Source organism: Stegodyphus dumicola, chromosome 2 (genome assembly GCF_044657685.1).
Source record: "Stegodyphus dumicola isolate Sdum_Otavi_A_Nest chromosome 2, ASM4465768v1".
In the NCBI taxonomy this organism is placed as follows: domain Eukaryota; kingdom Metazoa; phylum Arthropoda; class Arachnida; order Araneae; family Eresidae; genus Stegodyphus; species Stegodyphus dumicola.
In genome coordinates this window covers 143,499,980-143,520,327 of record NC_140769.1, presented here as the reverse complement: position 1 = coordinate 143,520,327, position 20,348 = coordinate 143,499,980, and the positions used below count along the sequence as shown (strand labels likewise).

Below are 20,348 nucleotides of genomic sequence, written 5' to 3'. Positions count from 1 at the left end.
TAAATATGTATCACTGTAGGGATACATATTTATACACAAATCACATTTATTTGATTTTAACTAAAATAAAAAATAATAATTCAGAAGTCAAACAACAAAAATCAGCATAATATTTTCAAAATTTTTACAGAAACTTTCAACTGTAAAAATTTTGAAAATATTACGCTGATTTTTGTTGTTTGACTTCTGAATTAGTATTTATTTGGCGTGTTATTGTGTTTTAATTAAAATAAAAAGTGTTGAATATATTAAAGATGTATACAAGCACACAGATAGAGTAATAATAATGAAGAACAGAGAAGAAAAAAGGATCATAGGATATCATTCCTGGGCGTGATCAGTGCACGTTTACTGAAAGTTTACTAGAAGTGAGTTACAAAACAATTTTTTCACCCATTCAAAATGCTTGATTAATTTACAACAATCCTCCCTTTAATCATGCATTTGGGGAAAAGGTTAGTTCACTTCCTAATTTCATAAATTTTGGTTTAAGTAATGGCTTGGTGAAAAATCTGCAGTCATAGAATTTGTATTGCAGTATGTTATGTTATATCAATTATTTTATTCGCTTCCATTTCTCTTAAAAAGAAATATTTAACGTTAATAATTTTAGCCTGTTATTCATTTTTCTGTGGTGGATAAGAGATATTGTGGACTTATTGCTCTCAAATATCTTAGTGGGTAGTTTTTGGGGTAGTCCAAAATCTTTAAGGAGGTCTAATATACATTTGAGCACTTGAGCTGCAGTAACTGCTGAAATAAGCTTGGACTTGGATAGGTGATAGTGAAACACATTTTTATCTCTTTGTGGACCAAAATATTGAGCTGTTTCTGAAGAAAAATAAATTTCCTCCAGTTGATTGTCAAGTGGTTAAATCAGATGCATAGTCAGCATCTGTCTATCAGAATCAGTTTTCAGGTAAATGTCCTTTGTCGAGTTTAGATATTAAATGACTCTGTAGAACTGCTTTCCACTCCTTCTCATTTCAAGATGAATTTTTCCTGCTTAATAGGTTCACTGCTAGGTTAATATCTGGTCTAGTTACAGTGGCTGGTTACAGTAAGGTTCCGATGGCCTGCTTATATTTGGTATTGTCCACTGATGGAGAGGTGTCCTCTTCCTTTGAATAAGAAGTAGCCATTGGTGTGTAAGATGGCTTGTGGATGTCTGGACAAAAGTCTTCAAATCTTCTTCAATATTTCTGTTTTTGACTTTTAGCTTAATAGGAATGTGTCATCTCTTTTGTTGGTGATTTCGAAGTAGTTTCTGATTTAAGTCTTTTACTTTGAAGAATTTGTTGAGAGATTTGATTAGTTTTTTGATTTTGTCTTCTCTTTTGCATGCTACAAGGATGTCAATGTAGACAATAATCGTTTTCGTGTCATTTCCATCTTTCTTTAAAAACAAGCATGGGTCTGTTGTACTCTGCAAAAAGTTCTTGGTCTCTTTTATTCCATGCTGTAGCAACCTGCTTTAATCCATAAAGAGATTTTTTTCAATTTGCAAACCGTTTCTTGTCTTGTTTGAATTGTGCCTTCCGACTGTTGCATGTATATTTTTTCTTCTAAATTTCCATGTAGAAATGCTGTAGTGATGTCTACATACCTTGAGTGCATTTTACCATATGCTGCGATAGCAAGAAAGGTTTTGATAGTTGTATGTCAAATTGCTGATGCAAAGGTATGATTGTAGTCAGTTCCGAATTTTTGACTATAACCTTTTGCAACCAGTCGTGCCTTATAATGAATGGTTCTTCTGTCTTCGTTTTCTTTCAGATTCAAAATCCATCAACATCCAATAGGTTTCTTTCCTACAACAAGCTCAACTAGTTCCCAAGTTTTATTTCAGGATACGGAATTGATTTCTTCATCAACTGCAAGTAACCACCTTTCCTTTTCTCCAGAATTCAACTTATCCAGGTCTTTAAAATTCTCAGGTATGTTTTTAATTGTGTTTGTTAAGAATACTAGGTGTTCTGGTGGTTCCCCCCTTTTTTTAACATCTTAGGTCTTTTTCGAATATAATTTTAGTTTCCTCAGTTTCTTTGTTGTTTAATGCACATATACGTAGGCTGTGCAACCAAATTGTTTCATATGAGCTAGATTAGGTTTTCTTCCACTTAATTATTCATGGGGGGGGTCTTATGACAGCTCTTGTTGGTAGGCGGTTGTAAATATAATTTGCTATGTCGGCCTTGGAATAAATTTCTTCCATTTGTTTTCTAGTATATTCACCACCATTATCAGTTCGGAAAGTCTGCATGGTTCTTCCACTTTTGTTTCTTGTTATACCAGTGAAGTCTTTTAATTTATTAAGAACTTCGGTCTTAATAAAGTCATAAATAAAAGTTATGAAATAAAGTTTTCCTCAAATACTTGGAGTAGTCATATGCCCACAAATGTCACAATGTATCAAGTTCAAATGGTTTGCTTTGCTTGCACGAACACTAGCAGCTTTTAAGGAATTTGCTGTATTTTATTCTTTATGCATTCTAAACAGCTATCATTATGAGTCCAATTATATCTAATATTATTCCTTCACAAGATTCATAAGATCTCTTACTAATTGTTTGATTGCATCATAACTTCAATGGTCTAACCTTGAATGCCATATTTGTATACAATTTTTATTTTTACATTCTACTGCAATGTTAGCATTTTCTGGATTTTTGATTAGAAGAATTTTATATAAATTATTATCATCAGAACATGTGCACATAATTATATGGCTGTCTTTTTGACAAAGCGATTTTCTTTTTCGAAATTAACAGAATATCCCTTACTAGCCAGTTGCTTAACAGAAATCAAGTTGCTCTTTAAATCAGGAATGTAATAAGCATCAGTCAATATAATTACCTGCAGTCCATATTCATCTTCTAAATCAAGGTCAACAAATCCTTGGGAATATAAAATTTTTCCATCTGCTAAAATGATTTTTGCTTGTGAATCCTCAGAATCCATGTACAAATTTTTTTTACTTACATTTTTTTCTGAGCAATACCCTGGAGTAATTATTAAACCCTTTTTGTAAACAGTACTTTGGACTGGCGCCAACTGTAACCTGTCACTGGATTCACAACTTCTTTCATCAGAAGTCACAGTGCTCATGCTATGTCGGTGTTCAGTTTTTCCAACACGTTTGGTCATGCAAAGATTTATTATAGCTCATGCTTGTTTATCCCTGTCGTATGGTTGTAGGAAAAAATGTCACCCGGAAAAAAGGGAAACGGAAAGAATATCCCCGGAAAATAAGGAATGGAAAAAATGTCACCCTTCGTTTGCAATGGGAAATATAAGGCATGTTTAGAAAGATCGCCAAGCTGGGTGATAAAAGTTTTATCTCAACAACCGTAAGTTCGGATGACCGGAAACATGTGCGAGTAGAAGCAAGAAGATGTGTTGGCTGCTTGTTTCTTCCATGGAGCCTACCTCCATGGTTTCTTCATTAAGGTTAAAAATAGAGGGTTGTTTAGAGAGGGAAGCTTTCGCGATGGAAGCCAGGGGGAAAGGCGGGTTGTCCAGCGTCGGTCATTGTCAGGTCTTTAGTAATTGCTCTCCTGGCACCACATGTTGTTATAGTCTTAAGCTGCGGTTTAGTGAAACATTTATTGACGCACAACAGAAAACTAATTCATCCAGAGCTTTGGTATAAGAAACAGTTGTAGATGCAATTTCAAGTTACGGTTTGCGATAAGAATAGGACTAAATTTTTTACCTAATTAATTTTTGCATAATTTTTTTTTCTCATTTGATTTTAATTAAAAGTAACGCATCTGCACAGGAAACAATTGTTTAATTTTGCACTTAAGTTTGAAAACAAGAATACCACAGTTATTAAAATTAAGAGGTTTATTTCAAAATTATTAGTCCCTGAGGGACTAATGTTTTCATTTTGCGATTTTACGTCGAATCACTCTGAATGTCCGTTTCACTTTTCAAACTGTTGCCACCAAATATTGTGATAAAACAACGGTACCTAGAGCCATCGAGTTTCGAATGACGTAATCCTACTGCGAATATGGGCAACTGGAAGCCCAAATTTGAAATTTGGAATTTGTTTTATTATCGATTTTATATTTTGTAACGGATTTTTGATTAACAAACGCAAGAATTTCAAAGCGAGCCATGGCAATGTTGTACAGAAAAAACATTTTTATCTCCAGTGCGTGTGCCTGTGAATCGGAAATTCTAAAAATGTGCTCAATTTAAAATTATTTTGCGATACTGCTCTTGAACTGAATTTTATGGTTTAACCCAGCGGAAGGCGCACCAAGAAAAGTTACTAGAGTGGGCGCATGGGGTATCACATACCCCGATATTTAAAATACGATAAAAATAGTTTTATTTAGTTTTAAAGCTGTTTTTCTTATTCTCGAGTATTATAAATACGAGAAAAATAATTGAGTTTCAAAAAATTAATTTCCAAAATAATCTAAGAGTTAAAATTAAGATAAATGAAAATAATAAAAAATAAACATCATGCCTCTAAGTTTCATTGCATCTCTAATACAGAATGCTTATTTTATTTCTTCACACTTTGAACGAAATAAGTTCACGTGTTCTTGGAACAGAATGTTTTCACATCTTAAAAATTGCATTCACGTTCTTCCGTCCTTGGGGCGAGGGCAAAGAATTTATCTTTCATACTTAGTTGTTTCGAATTTCATGTATTCGTTTTAATTCTTCGTCAAAACTTCTGCTTTTGTTTTGCATGCAGTACGTTAGTTTCTCGGTAAAGTATTAATCTCTGATCTTTGTTCAATACTTTTTTCATTAATTGTAATGCTAAGTCCTTCAAAAACAGACTTCTGTTTCTGGTTGGTGGATTAGCAGTTGAATGTAATATAATTCAAGCATTTATTACAGCAACATTCAGTGCAGGAAAGAAAATAAATTTGGCCACCTCCTTGTTATTCTGGCAATTGAATAATTTTGCTGACATTTCATCCCCCATATCCACTGCTCCTTTAGTCATAATTATAAAAACATATAATTCCTGACGTTTTATTTTCTCCGATAGTATCATCTATAGTGTGATCGTTATATAATGTTGAAAGCATAAGAAAGGTTTTTGCTTTTTTAGGAACATCAGGAATTAATGTTTTATCTTTTCGAAACCAAAACACTGTAGAAAATATTCCTAGTTTCATCTTCAGTTTCCGAAATGAAATCTTCATCGCTTTCAAATCTTTCTAATAAATCTCACAGGCGTTGCATCTCCAATTTATAGGGAGTCATTCTTTTCACCATAATGCATTAGAAAATTACCATTGGAAATTTTTAATAATTTAATGTCAAGTACTTTAAAATCCCTTGGGAGTAGAAATATTTACTGTTACACTCTAGGAATAAAATCAGAAAAACGCTTACGCGGACAGGCGCGTGGTGTGTGTCATACCCCAGTTCCAACAAAATACCGATAAATCTTTTTCTGAAACACACAGGCAAAGAAAAAGTGGTTCTGAAAGTCAACCACAACTAGAAACTCAGCTACTGAAAGCAGCACAGAATTTCAGTTTCACAAGTTAGGAATATTCCACTTTTATGTAGGGTTGGGGTATGATACACCCCACGCGCCTTCCCGCGGGTTAAGTGCGAAGAATATGATATTTAATAAATAAAGGTAACACACAAAATGTTAAAAAAAGGCCCCTTCGGACGTAATTTAAAATCTGAAACCTTTCAGATTTTTTATTTTAATAAAATTTTAAAATCTAAGTAAAATGGTTCCTATAACCATGCGATCTGGATTTAAACATTTAATATGCAATGAAACCTCTTATGGCAACCTCTTCCAAAATAATTTAAAATAATTGAGTAGAAATTAACACTTGTACCGAGCATTATCTCTTTAAGACGACCACTTCCACCAAAGACCAAAATAATTAGAAACGTGGATGATCGTATTAGAGAGGATTTAATGCATTTTACAATGCACCAATGCATAACCTACTCAGAGCTGCACCATCTAATAGCCCATAAACGATTGGCGACCATCTCCTTAAGACGATCACTTTCAAAAGTGACAGGCATTTCTATGGGTATAAACAAACGCTTGCACTGAATATCATCTTTCTAGGGTGGTGATCTTCACAGAATACCAAAAATCAACTAGAAACATGGATGGATTAGGACTATTCAATTATGGCAAAGCGCACGAGGGCTATCTACCTAAAGGGAGGGATGCCTTCGTGGAGAACTTTCTAAGGGAAACTGGCTCGTATACATATTACACATGGGGAAAACCACGAGAGTGCCCATGCAGCCAGCCCATTCGCGGTATTGGAATCTCGAACCAAACTACCAGTGTTCAGCGTCTTTACCGCTCGGCCGCTGATAGGCTGAAATCTGATGGATATCTTAGAAAGGATTTTTACTTACAATAGTTATATTAATTACAATTACGTGTAAAGATTATGGAAACTTAAAAGCGGCCGAGCGGTTAAGTTGCTGAATACCCTGGTTGTTAGATCTGGGTTCGATTCCTAGCAAAGCAGCTTTTCGTGGTTTTTCCCCTATATAATGTGGTTACGAGCTAGTTTTCCTTAGGAAGCCCTCCACGAAGGCAACCATTCTCTTAGGCAGATACCTTTCGTGCGCTTTGTTATAGTCAAGTAAATCAAACCAAATTAAAGAAGCTTATTCATTCTACTCTCCAAATTGAGCTCCAAATAAGTCATACGTGGGAGCTTTTCGTATTCATAACGTAAAACGTATCAAAACGGAAAATTAAATAAATTTAATTATTTAAATTGGTTATCTAGAATTCCAGTTTTTAATTTATCTCTTGTTTCCAAAAATCTGAGCATGAATAATTGTGTAATAAAACATAAACTGATAACTTTGAAATTCAGAGAATAACTTAAATGGCCTTTGACCACTAGCAGGCGAGAGGTAAAAATCGTTGAATATTGGTAGTTCGACTGGCGTTCAAACCATGGGGGATGTGCTGATTACCAGGAAATTTTCGTGTTTTTCTCCATGTGTAACATAAATACAAGTCAGTTTCTATCCGACGTATGAAATAATTTTTGTCAACTACCCGCTATAAACAGTCCTCCATGAAGGCATCCATATTCACTTCGGCAGATAATCTTATGGTACTTTGCCATAACCTAAATAGTCTGATTTGATGATCATGCTAATTTTTTCTCATACTGAAGCCTGTGATGCTTTAATTAATGTTTTATTTATCATAAACTGTGTTAACTGCTTTAAATTAACCAAATCAGGATTTTTTTGTGTTAGATTTCCTTTTTGAAATTTTTGACATCATTTTAGAAGCCTAAATATGTCAGATCGTTTTAGTAAGACGTATTATTTGTAACTGTTTTACATATAAGTACAGAGAATCTCATGACGGCGAACTCTAAAAGTGTTTCCTACAACATAAATAAACAGGCTTTTATACATTTGCCTCTCTAATGCAACCATCTATATAAGTGGCCTAAAAATCGCTTGAAGCGGCCGTTAGTAGTCGCATTAGAAAAGTCTCATTATATTTGCATTTTGTGGCATTTAATAATTTCATTTACATGTCTGCCTTATAAATTATAATATTGATTTTTCAAGGTCGTGTAACAACTTTCAATATAAATTAGAATAGTAATAATCTTTTACATTCCATTCGGATTATTGTATTCGTATGAAAGCCTTGAATCAATTGTTGATCATTATTTTGTACGTATGCTATTGCAAAAATTTAAAAATTCCTAATTATGATATTTTCCAATACTCGGGCTTTAAATGCCCAAGTTATTTAATTTTATGCCAAGATTTAAACTTTGTGCATTTACAATAAGAAGATCTTAATTCTGGAACTTTTTAACATCTGAAGCTGGTTAAGACTGGTTGAAATGTGTTGCAGTCGCAGTTCGTATGCAAAACCATTCTCGCACTGATTTGTTTTATGCTCAATTTATAGCAGTTTCCCTAAGTAATCAAATTTTAGATTTATATAATTTTTTTTAAATAGTTAAAATAAACAAAAAGAAAGGAGAACATTTTTCTTTCTTACATTATAATTATTTTCAGTTCATCTTTTATGATAAATAGTGTATTTTCCAATTTTCCTCAACAGTCAAATCTTGTTGTATTTCTAAATATCTTTAGATTATTTACAGTCCCTGCAATTTTAGAGTTTTTATGTTAAACTCTAAAATAGTTATTAGAAGAATTATTAGAAGCATTTGATGTAATTAATGACGCACGTCGCCCATAGATTCGCAAATTTTGAATTTTCAATATTGTTGCAAGCACTTGAGCAGAAAATTCGTCTTTTCTAGCAAATTGCAAATTTTAAAATTCAAAAAATTCAACTCTGTCAATCCAATTAAGGCACTCAAGTTATTTAACATTTAAGAACTCTCGGTGATTTAGAACTCCCCGGAATTGGTACTCAAGAAATGATTTCAAAAATGCTCTTCTACATCTATTAATAATTGTTCTATCCCTTGAATAGCTAGTATCTACTGCATTTTCTCCTCATTTCTTCTTTGGTGGTTATTTGAATCATGGCAAAGCACGGGAACTGTCTGTCTAAGAGAAGGGATGCCTTCGTGGAGGACTTAATGAAGTATGAGAAAGGGAAACTTGATTGTATTTACCTTACACATGAAGAAATAACTAAATTATCTTGCAACCAGCTTGTTTGCTGGGATTTGAGCCCCTGTCGAACTATCAGTGTTAAGCGACGCCAGAGTCGTAGCTAGGGTTTTCAGCGCCCAGGAACAACTGAAGATATCGTGCCCCTTACTGCTTGCCAAGGATGGAAAACATTTAATTCTACAATGTCGTAATATCAGTTTGGCGCCCCGTGGATTCTGCGCCCAGGGACAGATGCCCCTCCTTGCCCCCTTCTAGCTACGGCCCTGCCGACCGCTGGAGCGCTGATGAGCTGCATTATGTATTCTGCTTAAGAATATAGAACACAAATTACTGTCAATTTTATTATATCATCAGTGTTTGGTAACTTTCCCAATGAAAATAAAATTGTTAGAAATATGAGTGAAAAGACATGTAAATATTTTGAATTTGGATTCAATTTAATCCCCTTCATGTAACATATAATGCTGTAATTTACGTGATAGCATTTAAAATTTTTGAATATATTAACACAAAAGGATACGGCAATGCTGTTACGGCATTCGACAAAATAAGTCTCGTTTACGTATATACCAATCTTTGCAGAAGGAAGAAAATTATAGCCAAGGCAGAAAATTTCTAAATTCAATTTCGCCAGATAAATTTTACATAAAATGAAAAAACAATTTTCAGTACACATAAATAATTAATTGAATGAATGTAAATTTTTACTGCAGAATACATAAACTTATTTTCAGCTGAATGTAAAACTGTTCCCTCGCAAAATTTATATTATAAGAAAAAGTTAAATGTCTGTTATGTCGAATATTTCTTCACTTAGATTGCAGAGACATTCGATATTTTATGGAAGCAGGAGACTTGAAAAATGAGCAACCCCCTCTCCAGGAATCGAACCGCGGATCTCTGGAATATGCGCCCAGCGTGCAGACCACTATACCACGAAAGCACGTCAAGAAGGCTCAAGTCTAAAATTTATGCATATTTAGTATTAATTCTATATTTTGCATATTAACATTTAAAAAAATACCTGACTAAATTACTCCTGGACGGTTGTGTATAAGCCTATGGTTTGTTTGATCAAGTGCGACTCATTTGTAAAGTATTGAATTGTGTACTCGCTTGCAAAACCTTGTGAATTTTGTGTTTCTTGAAAAATCGGCAATACTAAGTATGATTGCTAAATATTACATTCTTTTTAAGGGAACAGTATAGTATAATAAGAAGAATATTTTCTCCTGGGATATACTTTTATCAATGATATGTTACTGCAGCGCAGTTTTGCTAAATTCCTATAAATCAGTTCTAACTAAGACACAATAACACGCCGAATAAATACTAATTCAGAAGTCAAACAACAAAAATCAGCGTTATATTTACAAAATTTTTCACAGGACTAGCTTCGATGGTTTTACCGAACCACCATCCTCAGCTGCAAAACCGCAATATTTCTTACCATTTTCGGTTTTGCAGCTGAGGATGGTGGTTCGGTAAAACCATCCAAACTAGTCCTGTGAAAAATTTTGTAAACATAATGCTGATTTTTGTTGTTTGACTTCTGAATCAGTTCTAATTATTCTAAGCTGATTTACTATAAGACTTGGAATGATGCTCAAGGCCGGCGCTAGACGTTTTGCCGCACGGTGCCTGCTTTACAACTTCAAAATTCTGCTGCCCAGCTCTTTCCAAAGTTCTAAAAATTTTGTGTTCTCTCAATTCTGCCGCCCGGTGCGGCCGCACCGATTGCATATGCTCTGGCACCGGTCCTGATGATACTAGGAATGACTAGGAAACGATAATACTTATTATCTGAATTGTCATTTCCTCATAAACATGATGCTTATTAATTTACAGACGTTTTAATTAATAACAACCTTTAAAACTGGTTGTTAGTAGCTTTAATTTTGACTCCATACACTTCAACAATTAAAAAAGCCAAAAGATAGGAAGTTTCCTTGTCAGCTCTTTTTGAGTCCTTTTCTAATACTGCTAAAATTCTGCATGATATTTGTTTTAGAACTGCTAAGAAACTGCTAACAAAATTTTAAATACAAAAGTTATACTGCAATTTTAAGTCTGAAAAGTAATTAATTCAGACTTGAAAGCTCTTGAAACATAGAACTTGAGCTCAAAACAATAAAAATAGAATTTTGCATTCATTTTTTTAATTATACGATTGTTGCTTCATTGATAACAATGTTATAAATAGTTCATTTAAAATTACACTACAATTACTGCATTAGAATCCATATTTCTTATTAATTATTTAAACATGAAAAATGAGAATTATAATGTTTATACGTACTTTTTAATCTCCAAAGTCATAATAAAGTTTTCTCATAAATAGGAAATTGTCTGTTTTCAACAGTTTTCACCTCTTCGTCAAGAAACATTTCTTTTACGGTCCTAATTAAAAATTAGAGAACAGCAGAACATAATTTGCTAAAACAAATTCTTTCGCATTAATTTTGAATTTTATTTAACTCAAATTTATTCAATACTTCGAGTTCTGGATAATCAAATTAGCGGTATCATTCTAAAGCTGCAAAATGTAATTAAGAAGCTCAGCTTCGTTTTTAATGATTTATTTTACCACGCCACTGGGGAAAAAAAAAATATCTGAGTTTTCAGATTTTCATTTACGTCCAAAGGGCGTTTTTTTAATGTTTTGTGTGTTACCTTTATTTATTAAATATCATGTTCTTTGCACTTAAACCATAAAATTCAATTCAATAGCAATGCCGCAGCTTATCTTTAGAATTTCCGATACACAATTCCGCGCGCTGGAGACAAAAAGGTTTTTCCCACCCGTAGAGTGTTGCCATTGCTACCTTTTAACCCTTAGCGACACACATATTTAAAATATATTTTAATCTTTAAAAAAATGCCTTAGACTAAGTCAGATGGACTTACTTAAGTGTCTTTAAGGCTTCAAAAAAATTCTGCGCTTTTATTTTTTACGGGGGAAGGTGGGATACCGTTTGTCCCACCATGCAACTAGCACATGTCTTATAGCATATTGGTGTATAGCAGGAAAAAAAAATCATATGTGGAATGAATAAACAAAATAAAGCATGCATTCTAAAACATTCATAATAAACACACTAAAATGCATTTTGTACATATTGCATATATGCATGACTTGTAAAATTTTGCATATGCACATTTTGCATATATATATATTTAATATTTTTAAATTTTAGGAACAAAAGAAAATATTTTCTTGAATATTATTTTAAGATTAAAATTTGATACACATACATATGATACTAAATAAAATATTGAAATTGGCACTTGATTCACAAACATTTATATATGATTAAAACTGAAAAAAAGTCATTTTTCATGAAACTTTGAAAAACATGTTTCATTCTTTTGTAAGCATAGAGGCACTTCACATGTTTCACACATCCAAAATGTTCGTCGTTCTTCTTTCAATGTGCTGCAATATGCACATCTTCTCCTGCTCGTTCTCTTTGGCGTGTGACTTATATTTTTTAGTCTCTTTTCTGGTTGTACGAACGGGTTTTTAGTTTTTATTTGAACTGGGGATTTTAGTTTTCTTTTCTGCTTTTTCTTGCTTGACCTTCTATCACTGAGAGAAGAAAATCTTTCATTGTGTTTACATGATGATCGGGTTCACGAACAAATGTAAAAAAAAAAAAAAAATCATGTGCCACCATTTCTTGCTTTTGCGGTCTATTTCATGTAGTCCTTTCAGTTGATCAATCAGTCAACATATCCCATGTTCTTATTGTATGAAATAGTGCTGTTTGCGCATAGTACTTTTTTTGTCTTTCCACCTCGTTCTTTTCTATTAATTTCTTTCATTTCAGTTGCCTTTTCCAAGCAAGACAGGATAGAAACAGATCTTTTATCCTTCCATTTTATGCAATAAATTGAATCATCGCTAACTGAAAAGTCTATATATTCTCTTGACATAAATTTGTGAGTAGATACTTCCGATTCATATTAACAGTGCCACATGCATAGATGGGTCTGTGTCTTTAAAAAGCGAAACAAATTATAGTTACTTCCCTTTCTTCTTCAGCAATAACTTCAACCTCAGTTATTCTCTCCTGAATTTCAATTTCATCTGAATCAGAACTGACATCTGAAGCATTTGAGTCGCAATCGGAGGGCAATTCAGCAAAAAGATCCAAAGCTTCCTGAGTTGTTAATTTTTTTCTAGACATTTTAGCTCATCAGAGCATACAACGGATGTAAAAGCACGCGCAATCACGAAAAAAATAGATGCAAAAAAGAAAAGAAAAATAATCGTGAGTGCTGCCATCTATTGAGCGGAAATTCTAGTGTGTGGTGGGACAAATTTTAACCCACTTATTTCAACTGCAAAATTAATGTTATAAAATATTGAATCCAATTAAGATTTTAGAAAATAAAATACCTTTGAATATTAAAAAGAATCATACATATCCTAAATTGCATACCAAAAGTTTTAAAATATTGAAAAATGCGAGATACATGGATATCACTCTTGTGATCCTATTTTGAATATTTTTTGCTTATAAACTGAAGCCCTGATATAGTAGTGACATCTACTGAGAAAAATAATAACTAAAATAGATTATTTTTAAAAGATTAGAAAATTTCTAACGGAAATTGCTAACTGAGAAAATAAATATTAATTAGGTGGGACATATATTGACCCACCATGCCGCAAAGGGTTAAATCACTGAGATTGTTACTCAAAAATTCGTTAAAGTTTTGCAAAATATAAAATCGATAATAAATTAAATTCCAAATTTCAAATTTGGTCTTCCACATGCCCATATTCGTAGGAGGATTACGTCATTCAAAATTCGATGGCTCTATGTACCGTTGTTTTATCACAATGCGAGAAATATACATACATTTATGCAGATTTTTCATTATTTAAAGGAAAATCTGAAAGCTTTCATATTTCATATTGCGTCCAAAAGGATTTTTTTTAACGTTTTGTGTGGTACCTTTATTTATTAAATACAATGTTCTTCGCACTTTACCATAAAATTCAATTTCACAGCAATATCACAAAATATTTAAAAATCGCAAAATTTAAGAATTTCCAATACACAGTTTCGGGCGCTGGAGATACATTTCTTTTTTCGTACAGTGTTCCCATTGCACGCTTTTAAATCGATGAGTTTGTTAATTAAAAAATTCGTTAAAGTTTTGCAAAATTGGGAATAGCTAATAAAACAAATTCCAAATTCGGAATTTCAAGTGCTCATGTTTGGTTGGAGTACTACGTTATTCAAAATTGGATGGCTCTAGGTACTGTTGTTTTTTGAAAATGCGAGAAACATTCATGCATTCATGCAGAATCTTCATTATTTAGTTTCTTTAAATATAATGCATGGCAATAATATTTTTAGCAACAGTTTGAAAAGTGAATCAACGCAGAAAGTGAAACCACGCAAAATGTCATTTTGAGACTATGTACCGTTGTTTTATCACAATGCGAGAAATATGCATATATTTATGCAGATTTTGCATTATTTAATTTCTTCGAGTATAATGCAAGACTCTAACATTTGGTGGCAACAGTTTGAAAAGTGATTCGCCGTTTATAGTGATTCAACGCAAAATCGCAAAACGAAAAGAATAGTCCTCCAGGATCAAAGTCTCTTTGGACTTAATGATAAACCGTTAAAGTGGAAAAAAAAAAATGACACTATAAAATATCTGTCGTTTTATAAATTAACTGATGAAAAACCATTAGTGTTTAGAAAATTATATTTCATATTACGGATAGATTAAATAATAACGGAATGCATAATATAATATTATTGCTAGATTCGTGAAACCGTAATAAAAAATAACAGACTATACTATGCCAATAGTTCTGTTTAGCAGCTTTCGTGTGTCATCTTTACTAACAATTCGTCATTTATCAACACTTTAATGTGAACAAGCTGTTAGCTTCCAGTTAGGGATGGATGAAATTTAGTTTAAAGACCGGCAATCATTATTTAACAGAGGAGAAACATTTGCTCCCCGTGAATTCTTTCCTTCCGGGTGAGGTGGGTCGGTTTCTTTAAGGAAACGGGTGAAGCAAATCACGGGGGAGAACATACGATTTTCCCGCAGGCAAGTTGGAAAAACCTGCTGTCGAAATGACCTTGCTCAGCTGCAGCCAGCTCAACGTCTTACCCTTAAAACATCCCTCAAGAGAGCCCGCTATAACCCTGCCCGTTTGGCAGGTTTCCCCATCTCCAATCGGCGACATTATTTGGCGAGATTTTAGAGCTCCTTTTTTTCCATTCCTTATTTTCCGAGTGACATTTTTTCCGTTCCTTATTTTCCGGGGACATTTTTTCCGTTCCTTATTTTCCGGGGACATTTTTTCCGTTCCTTATTTTCCGGGGACATTTTTTCCGTTCCTTATTTTCCGGGGACATTCTTTCCTTTTCCCTTTTTTCCGGGTGACATTTTTTCCGCACACCCTGTCGTATATATGCCATATGTCTTAATGATCTGCACTATGTTCTTCCACTCAGTGTGAGTCAGCCGTGTCTTTAATTCAAGCGCTTGGATATATAAACTTCACAAAATTAAATACAGATTACTACGTATAATGTCAAGAAAGAGATAAAGAAGCACTTTCAAAACTTATTTCTAGGACAGTGGAGACGTTTTCATTGAAATAAATTGTTTGTTGAATTTAGGTAAACATGGTAAAAGGCAATACAGTCAAAAGTCGTTAATCCGGACTCGTCGGGACTTCGGCGATTCCGGATTATAGATCATCAGTTTAAATTGCGTAAGATGGCATGCAGAAATTCTAAAATTAAAAATATGAAACCGTAATTTATGAAATAAAGAACAATTATGATCTAAAGGGTATCAAAATTTACAAAAACAAAAAAAACAAAAAAAAAAAAAAAAGCTTAATATTTATTTGTTTACTTTATTAAACATTTCTTTCAATGTAAGTTGTTTAAGTTGCTTCGTTTTATGTGATAATACTTTCTCTTTAATTCTATAAACAGACATAATGTTTTGTTCACTTACAAAGTTCCGCTGTTCAAGTCCCGTTAATTGCTGTGCCGAGAATACCGACTAACTTGTCAACGAAATTTTTTCGTTTTCACTAACCTCTCTGTCACATTCTTCATGTCTTTATCCATTTTTTGCAGCAATTCCACTTTTTCTTTGATGGACATCGAAACATACTTTTGTTTTGTATGATCCTTTGGGAGCTCCAGAATCAAAAATTCTATTTGACATAATCGAAAGTTCAAGTTTACTTTTATAGTATTGCTCTTACAGTCTGCAAAAAATAATAAGCCGGATCCAATTTGAAAATTAAGGAACAACGCAATCATCAACATTAACTGAAATAGATAATTAGATAATTTTAACTTACACCGTCCGTTATACATAAAACGCGCACGCGAAAACGTATTCTGTGCTTGCGCACACCAAATGCGCAGTTGTAAGAGGTCTTACGTGCACGCGTAAACGCCTATGCGCATGTGTCGACGCGGCGCATGCGCAGAAAGTTTTTAGCTTTGAGGTCCGGATTATGGATCATTCCGAATTATGGGTGTCTGAATTAACGACTTTTGACTGTATAATGAATTCTTATAAAATTTAATAATTACATTTATCATGCAATTGTTCCAAGAAATTCGAATTAACAAACTTGTTAACGTGATAAATATAATGAAAATATATCATTAAATTGTACAAAATGAAAGTTACTTTTGAAATTAAGTAATGAAATAACATAATGAGAACTAGCATAATAATGAACTATTTATGAGAAAAGGAGAATTAGCATAATAATTATTTAAAATCCATTGTTTCTGTTATATGAAAACAAGCATAACAGTTTCCTAGTAGCCCCCCCTTTTTTTTAATTAGAAAAGTCTGGAGTCAAAATATATCATATATATAATTTTAAATTTGTATTAGTTGCTTTTAGTGAGTATTACTTATAAATGGACTGTAATGCAAACTGTAGTTTTTTTCACTCAAAAAAATAGTTCTTCCTTGATTTGTACATTAATTTTTTATAGTGTTTATTTGGTCTACTTATTATAGTATTCTTTGGGGGGGGGGGAAGACAAACCTATAGTCCCAATTAATCCAAGTATTTGAGATGGAATTTTTTACAATGTTATCTTTTCCAGCAGAACATATTATATTTATATCATGAAAATAGTATGTACTAAATTAGAAATAAATCTCTTGATCACATAAAAACGGACATGTTTCTTTCATGGAGGATTAATGTATCAAGAAACCATATAAATTGTTCAGAAGTTACAGATAACAACTTATTGTACGGATGATGATAAAAGTTAACATTTTTTGAAAATAATATCAAGTATATGGTATGACATGTTAATATCAAGATTAAAGTTTGGGTTATAACATCTTAAATTAACATTTCTTTTATAGAAAACTTTATTATTTTTATTATGTGTTCTTAATTTCAAAGAAGACAAGCATATCTTTTCCAACCCTCTTCCCCTGAAAAAAAGGGAAAAGATAATTCCTTGAAGAAAAGGAACCACATTTCTGTCAAAGTAGATAGGGTTTATCTGATTAAATGGTGTCTAACCATGAACTATAATGAGTCTGATTTTGATGTGATATTTTTTTTTTTTTTTTTTTTTTTTTTTTTTTTTTTTTTTTAGCCCAAAGAGCTACTAATCTCAAAACAGCATTTTACATCACTTTGCATGAATGTATGTTTCTCCCACTGTGAGAAAATGGCGGTACCTACAGCCATCAAATTTTTAATAACATAATCCTCCACCTGAACATTCAGGCACCTAGAAGCCTGAATCTTGAATTCCAGTCTTAAATTATGTATTTTGTAAAACTTTAATAAATTTTTATTACAAACCAACGACTTCAAAGCAAGGAATGGCAATGTAGGGCGGGGGATTTATCTCCAGCGCGTGTCACTGAAATTCCAAAAATTTGCTGTTTTCATATATCTGGTTGTTTTCCACCAAAAGACGTTAGAGAAAAACAGGAAAGCAGTACCTTTAGTGTGGTTAGTAATCACCTATCCCAAATCTATAATTTTCTGCTAATGTTTTAGTAGCTTTTCAGTCTTCAACCCAGAAACTTGGTGACTGCGGGTCCAAAAACTGATTATCCTCATTTCGGATGTTCTGTGCAGAATAGCACCTGCAAGATGTAGCTGCAGGTGTGAAAAATGGTAGAAGTGCAAAGAAGTGTTGTCAGGGCTATATGGTGGGTATGGCAAAAGATTCCATTCGAGTCCGTAAAGTCCAGCCGGCAAATGCAGCCACATGTGGTCTTGCATTATCTTGATAAAACATTACCTTTTTGCGCTGGAATTCAGTTCGACATTTTTCCATGATAGCAGTGTCAACATTGACTAGCATCTACCTGTACACCTTACTGTCAAGGTTTTTATCTTTTTCAAGATACTCTTTGTTAATAATACCATGGTAGTCCCACTAGATACAAAACACGACCTTTTTGTTAATCAAATTGCGCTTTGTGACGCTACCGACGGGTTAACCGAGCACAGACCCAACCCTCTTTTCGGCCTGTGTTGTTGAAGTAGATCCACTTTTCATCACAAGTGATGATCCAGTGCAGAATTTTGCCTTGCGTTGATATTCAAGCAAATAGTACGTGCCCGTATCTGCTTGAGTCAACTCTTGTGGCATCCAATGATTGAACTTGTACGTCAAGTTTATGCACTGCATAGCGTGACTAATGAACATGGCATTAATGTCTAACTCCTTTGCAAGCTCTCGAGTGGTTGCATGCTGATCTACTTCTTCAAGTTCTCGCAGACAGGCCTCATCAACAACAGTAAGCTGACCAGAGCACTCTGCTTGTTGAATGTTATAATCCTTGTTTTTTAACTTTAGTACCAAACCTTCGCAGTGTCATATGATATAACATTAGTACCTAAGCCGTACACATGATTTGGTGACATTGTTTTGGAACAAAGCTGGAAGTAAATTTGAAAATTAATTATTTTAAAATTTTGTCAAAAATGAACCATTAAAAGACTGTTAGAAGCTAATTCATATTAATTAAAGCAAAAGTTTTCTTTTTTTTAGTGGCAGTTGAAAATTATTCTATCGGTAATTGAACTGTCACTGGAAATGCTTTATTTTTTCGGGGGGGGGGGAATCAGTTGAACATTTGTGCTGTCTTATCAGTATCAAATTTATGATATTAAAAAATATGCATATTTATTTGTTATTTGTTTTACTTGAAGGCCAGCATCAGATAAATTTTGTTCCTGGAATGGTGGGACCTTTTCTGGAAATGACATTGATTCCTGAAGCAGAATTGAGAAAGGCGACAATTCCAATATTTTTTGACATGATGCAATGTGAATTCTACTCTCAGCGCTCTTCTACTATGTCTCATGCAGATGATTTCTACCTTTCAAATAGAGAGATTAAATGTAACTTTGATGAGGTAAATATTTCTCCTTTTTTTTTTTTTTTTTCCCCTGTGTGCTTTCTTTTTGCAGAGTTCTCTGACTTTATCAACTTACAGCTTTTTTTTTTTTTTTTTTTTTTTTTTTTTTTTTTGTAATTTATGTGAATGTAGATCATTTCTTTTTAAGAGTATTTCTAGAAGAGCTCTTGGTTTTTAAGTATTAAAATAAAATGCTGTAAAGAAAAGTTTGCTGAAATATAAAAAAAAAAAGTAAGACAATGAATTATCATAGTACATTGAAATTTAAACTGTACAAATTTAATTTTTTATTGTAATTTTTCTCATTAGTTTCTGATCCATCTAAACTGTTTTAATCCATTACAGTGATTTGCAGAGGTTTATTTTCTTTACTTGAGGTTTCTTCAATTTAACATTTTAAAAAATTACAGAATTAAATAAAGCTAACCAAAAAACATAGCTTTATAATTCATTGCTTTGAGCTTTGTTTTAATATATTTTACATCAAAATCATATTATAGCTATTATACTAATTTGGATTATCATTATGTAAGTGTCTTGTAAAAATGCTTAATTCAGCTTTACAAACCTTGTCCCCAAAAAATCTTTTTATTTTCCTTCAGAGTTGTATTAGTTGAAGTTTAGTGGGAGTTCATTTTTAACCTAAAGCTATGGTACTAAAAAGGAAATAAAATGCATTGGATCATCCAAAAATTTATCCAGTTTCTTGATAATAATTACGAATGTAGTTGTACAAAAACATAAAAGAATTTTATTGAATTACACAAGCACCATTTTGTTCTATAATTTTTTTGTCATCGTTCCTGCAGCTGGAAAGTTCCTTTTTTATGCTTATTCATTAAAAAGTTATCAAGGTATCGATAGGAGCCAATTTTTGCAAAAAAAGCTTTCATGTTGAGTAATGTTTCAGATTCACAGAAAGAAATGATTAGGCATCTTATCGCTCAGAATGTGAAATTCAATAATAAACTTTTGAAACCAAATCTAACTGCGAGAAAAAGAGCTACAATGCACGAAATTCATTCTAACCCGGATATTATCATTTCAAAGGCCGACAAAGGTGGCTAGAATAGTCATGATGGATAAGAACACTTACATCGATGGTGTCACTAAATTCTTAAACAATGGAACATATAATCGGATCCCTAAAGATCTTTCACCTTTAGACCTGTCAAAAATAAAAACTGCGATCAAATCTTCACAAATCATTTCAAGCAACTTAAAACATTCACTTATCCCATCTGTTGCAAATTGTGCCAGATTATATGCTCTTCCCAAAATTCATAAAAGTGGTATTCCTTTCCGCCTTA

At 32.9% G+C, this 20,348-nt stretch overlaps 1 protein-coding gene across 2 annotated transcripts in view; it reads left to right on the top strand.

The window, feature by feature from the left end:
* The window catches only part of mbc (dedicator of cytokinesis protein myoblast city), a 252,717-nt gene that overhangs the window by 173,705 nt on the left and 58,664 nt on the right, over positions 1-20,348 (top strand). For both annotated transcript variants that reach the window (XM_085811171.1, XM_085811170.1), the window contains one exon: positions 18,830-19,035. In XM_085811171.1, the coding sequence (XP_085667297.1) occupies positions 18,830-19,035 (206 nt within the window). The remainder of the gene's footprint in view (positions 1-18,829; positions 19,036-20,348) is intronic.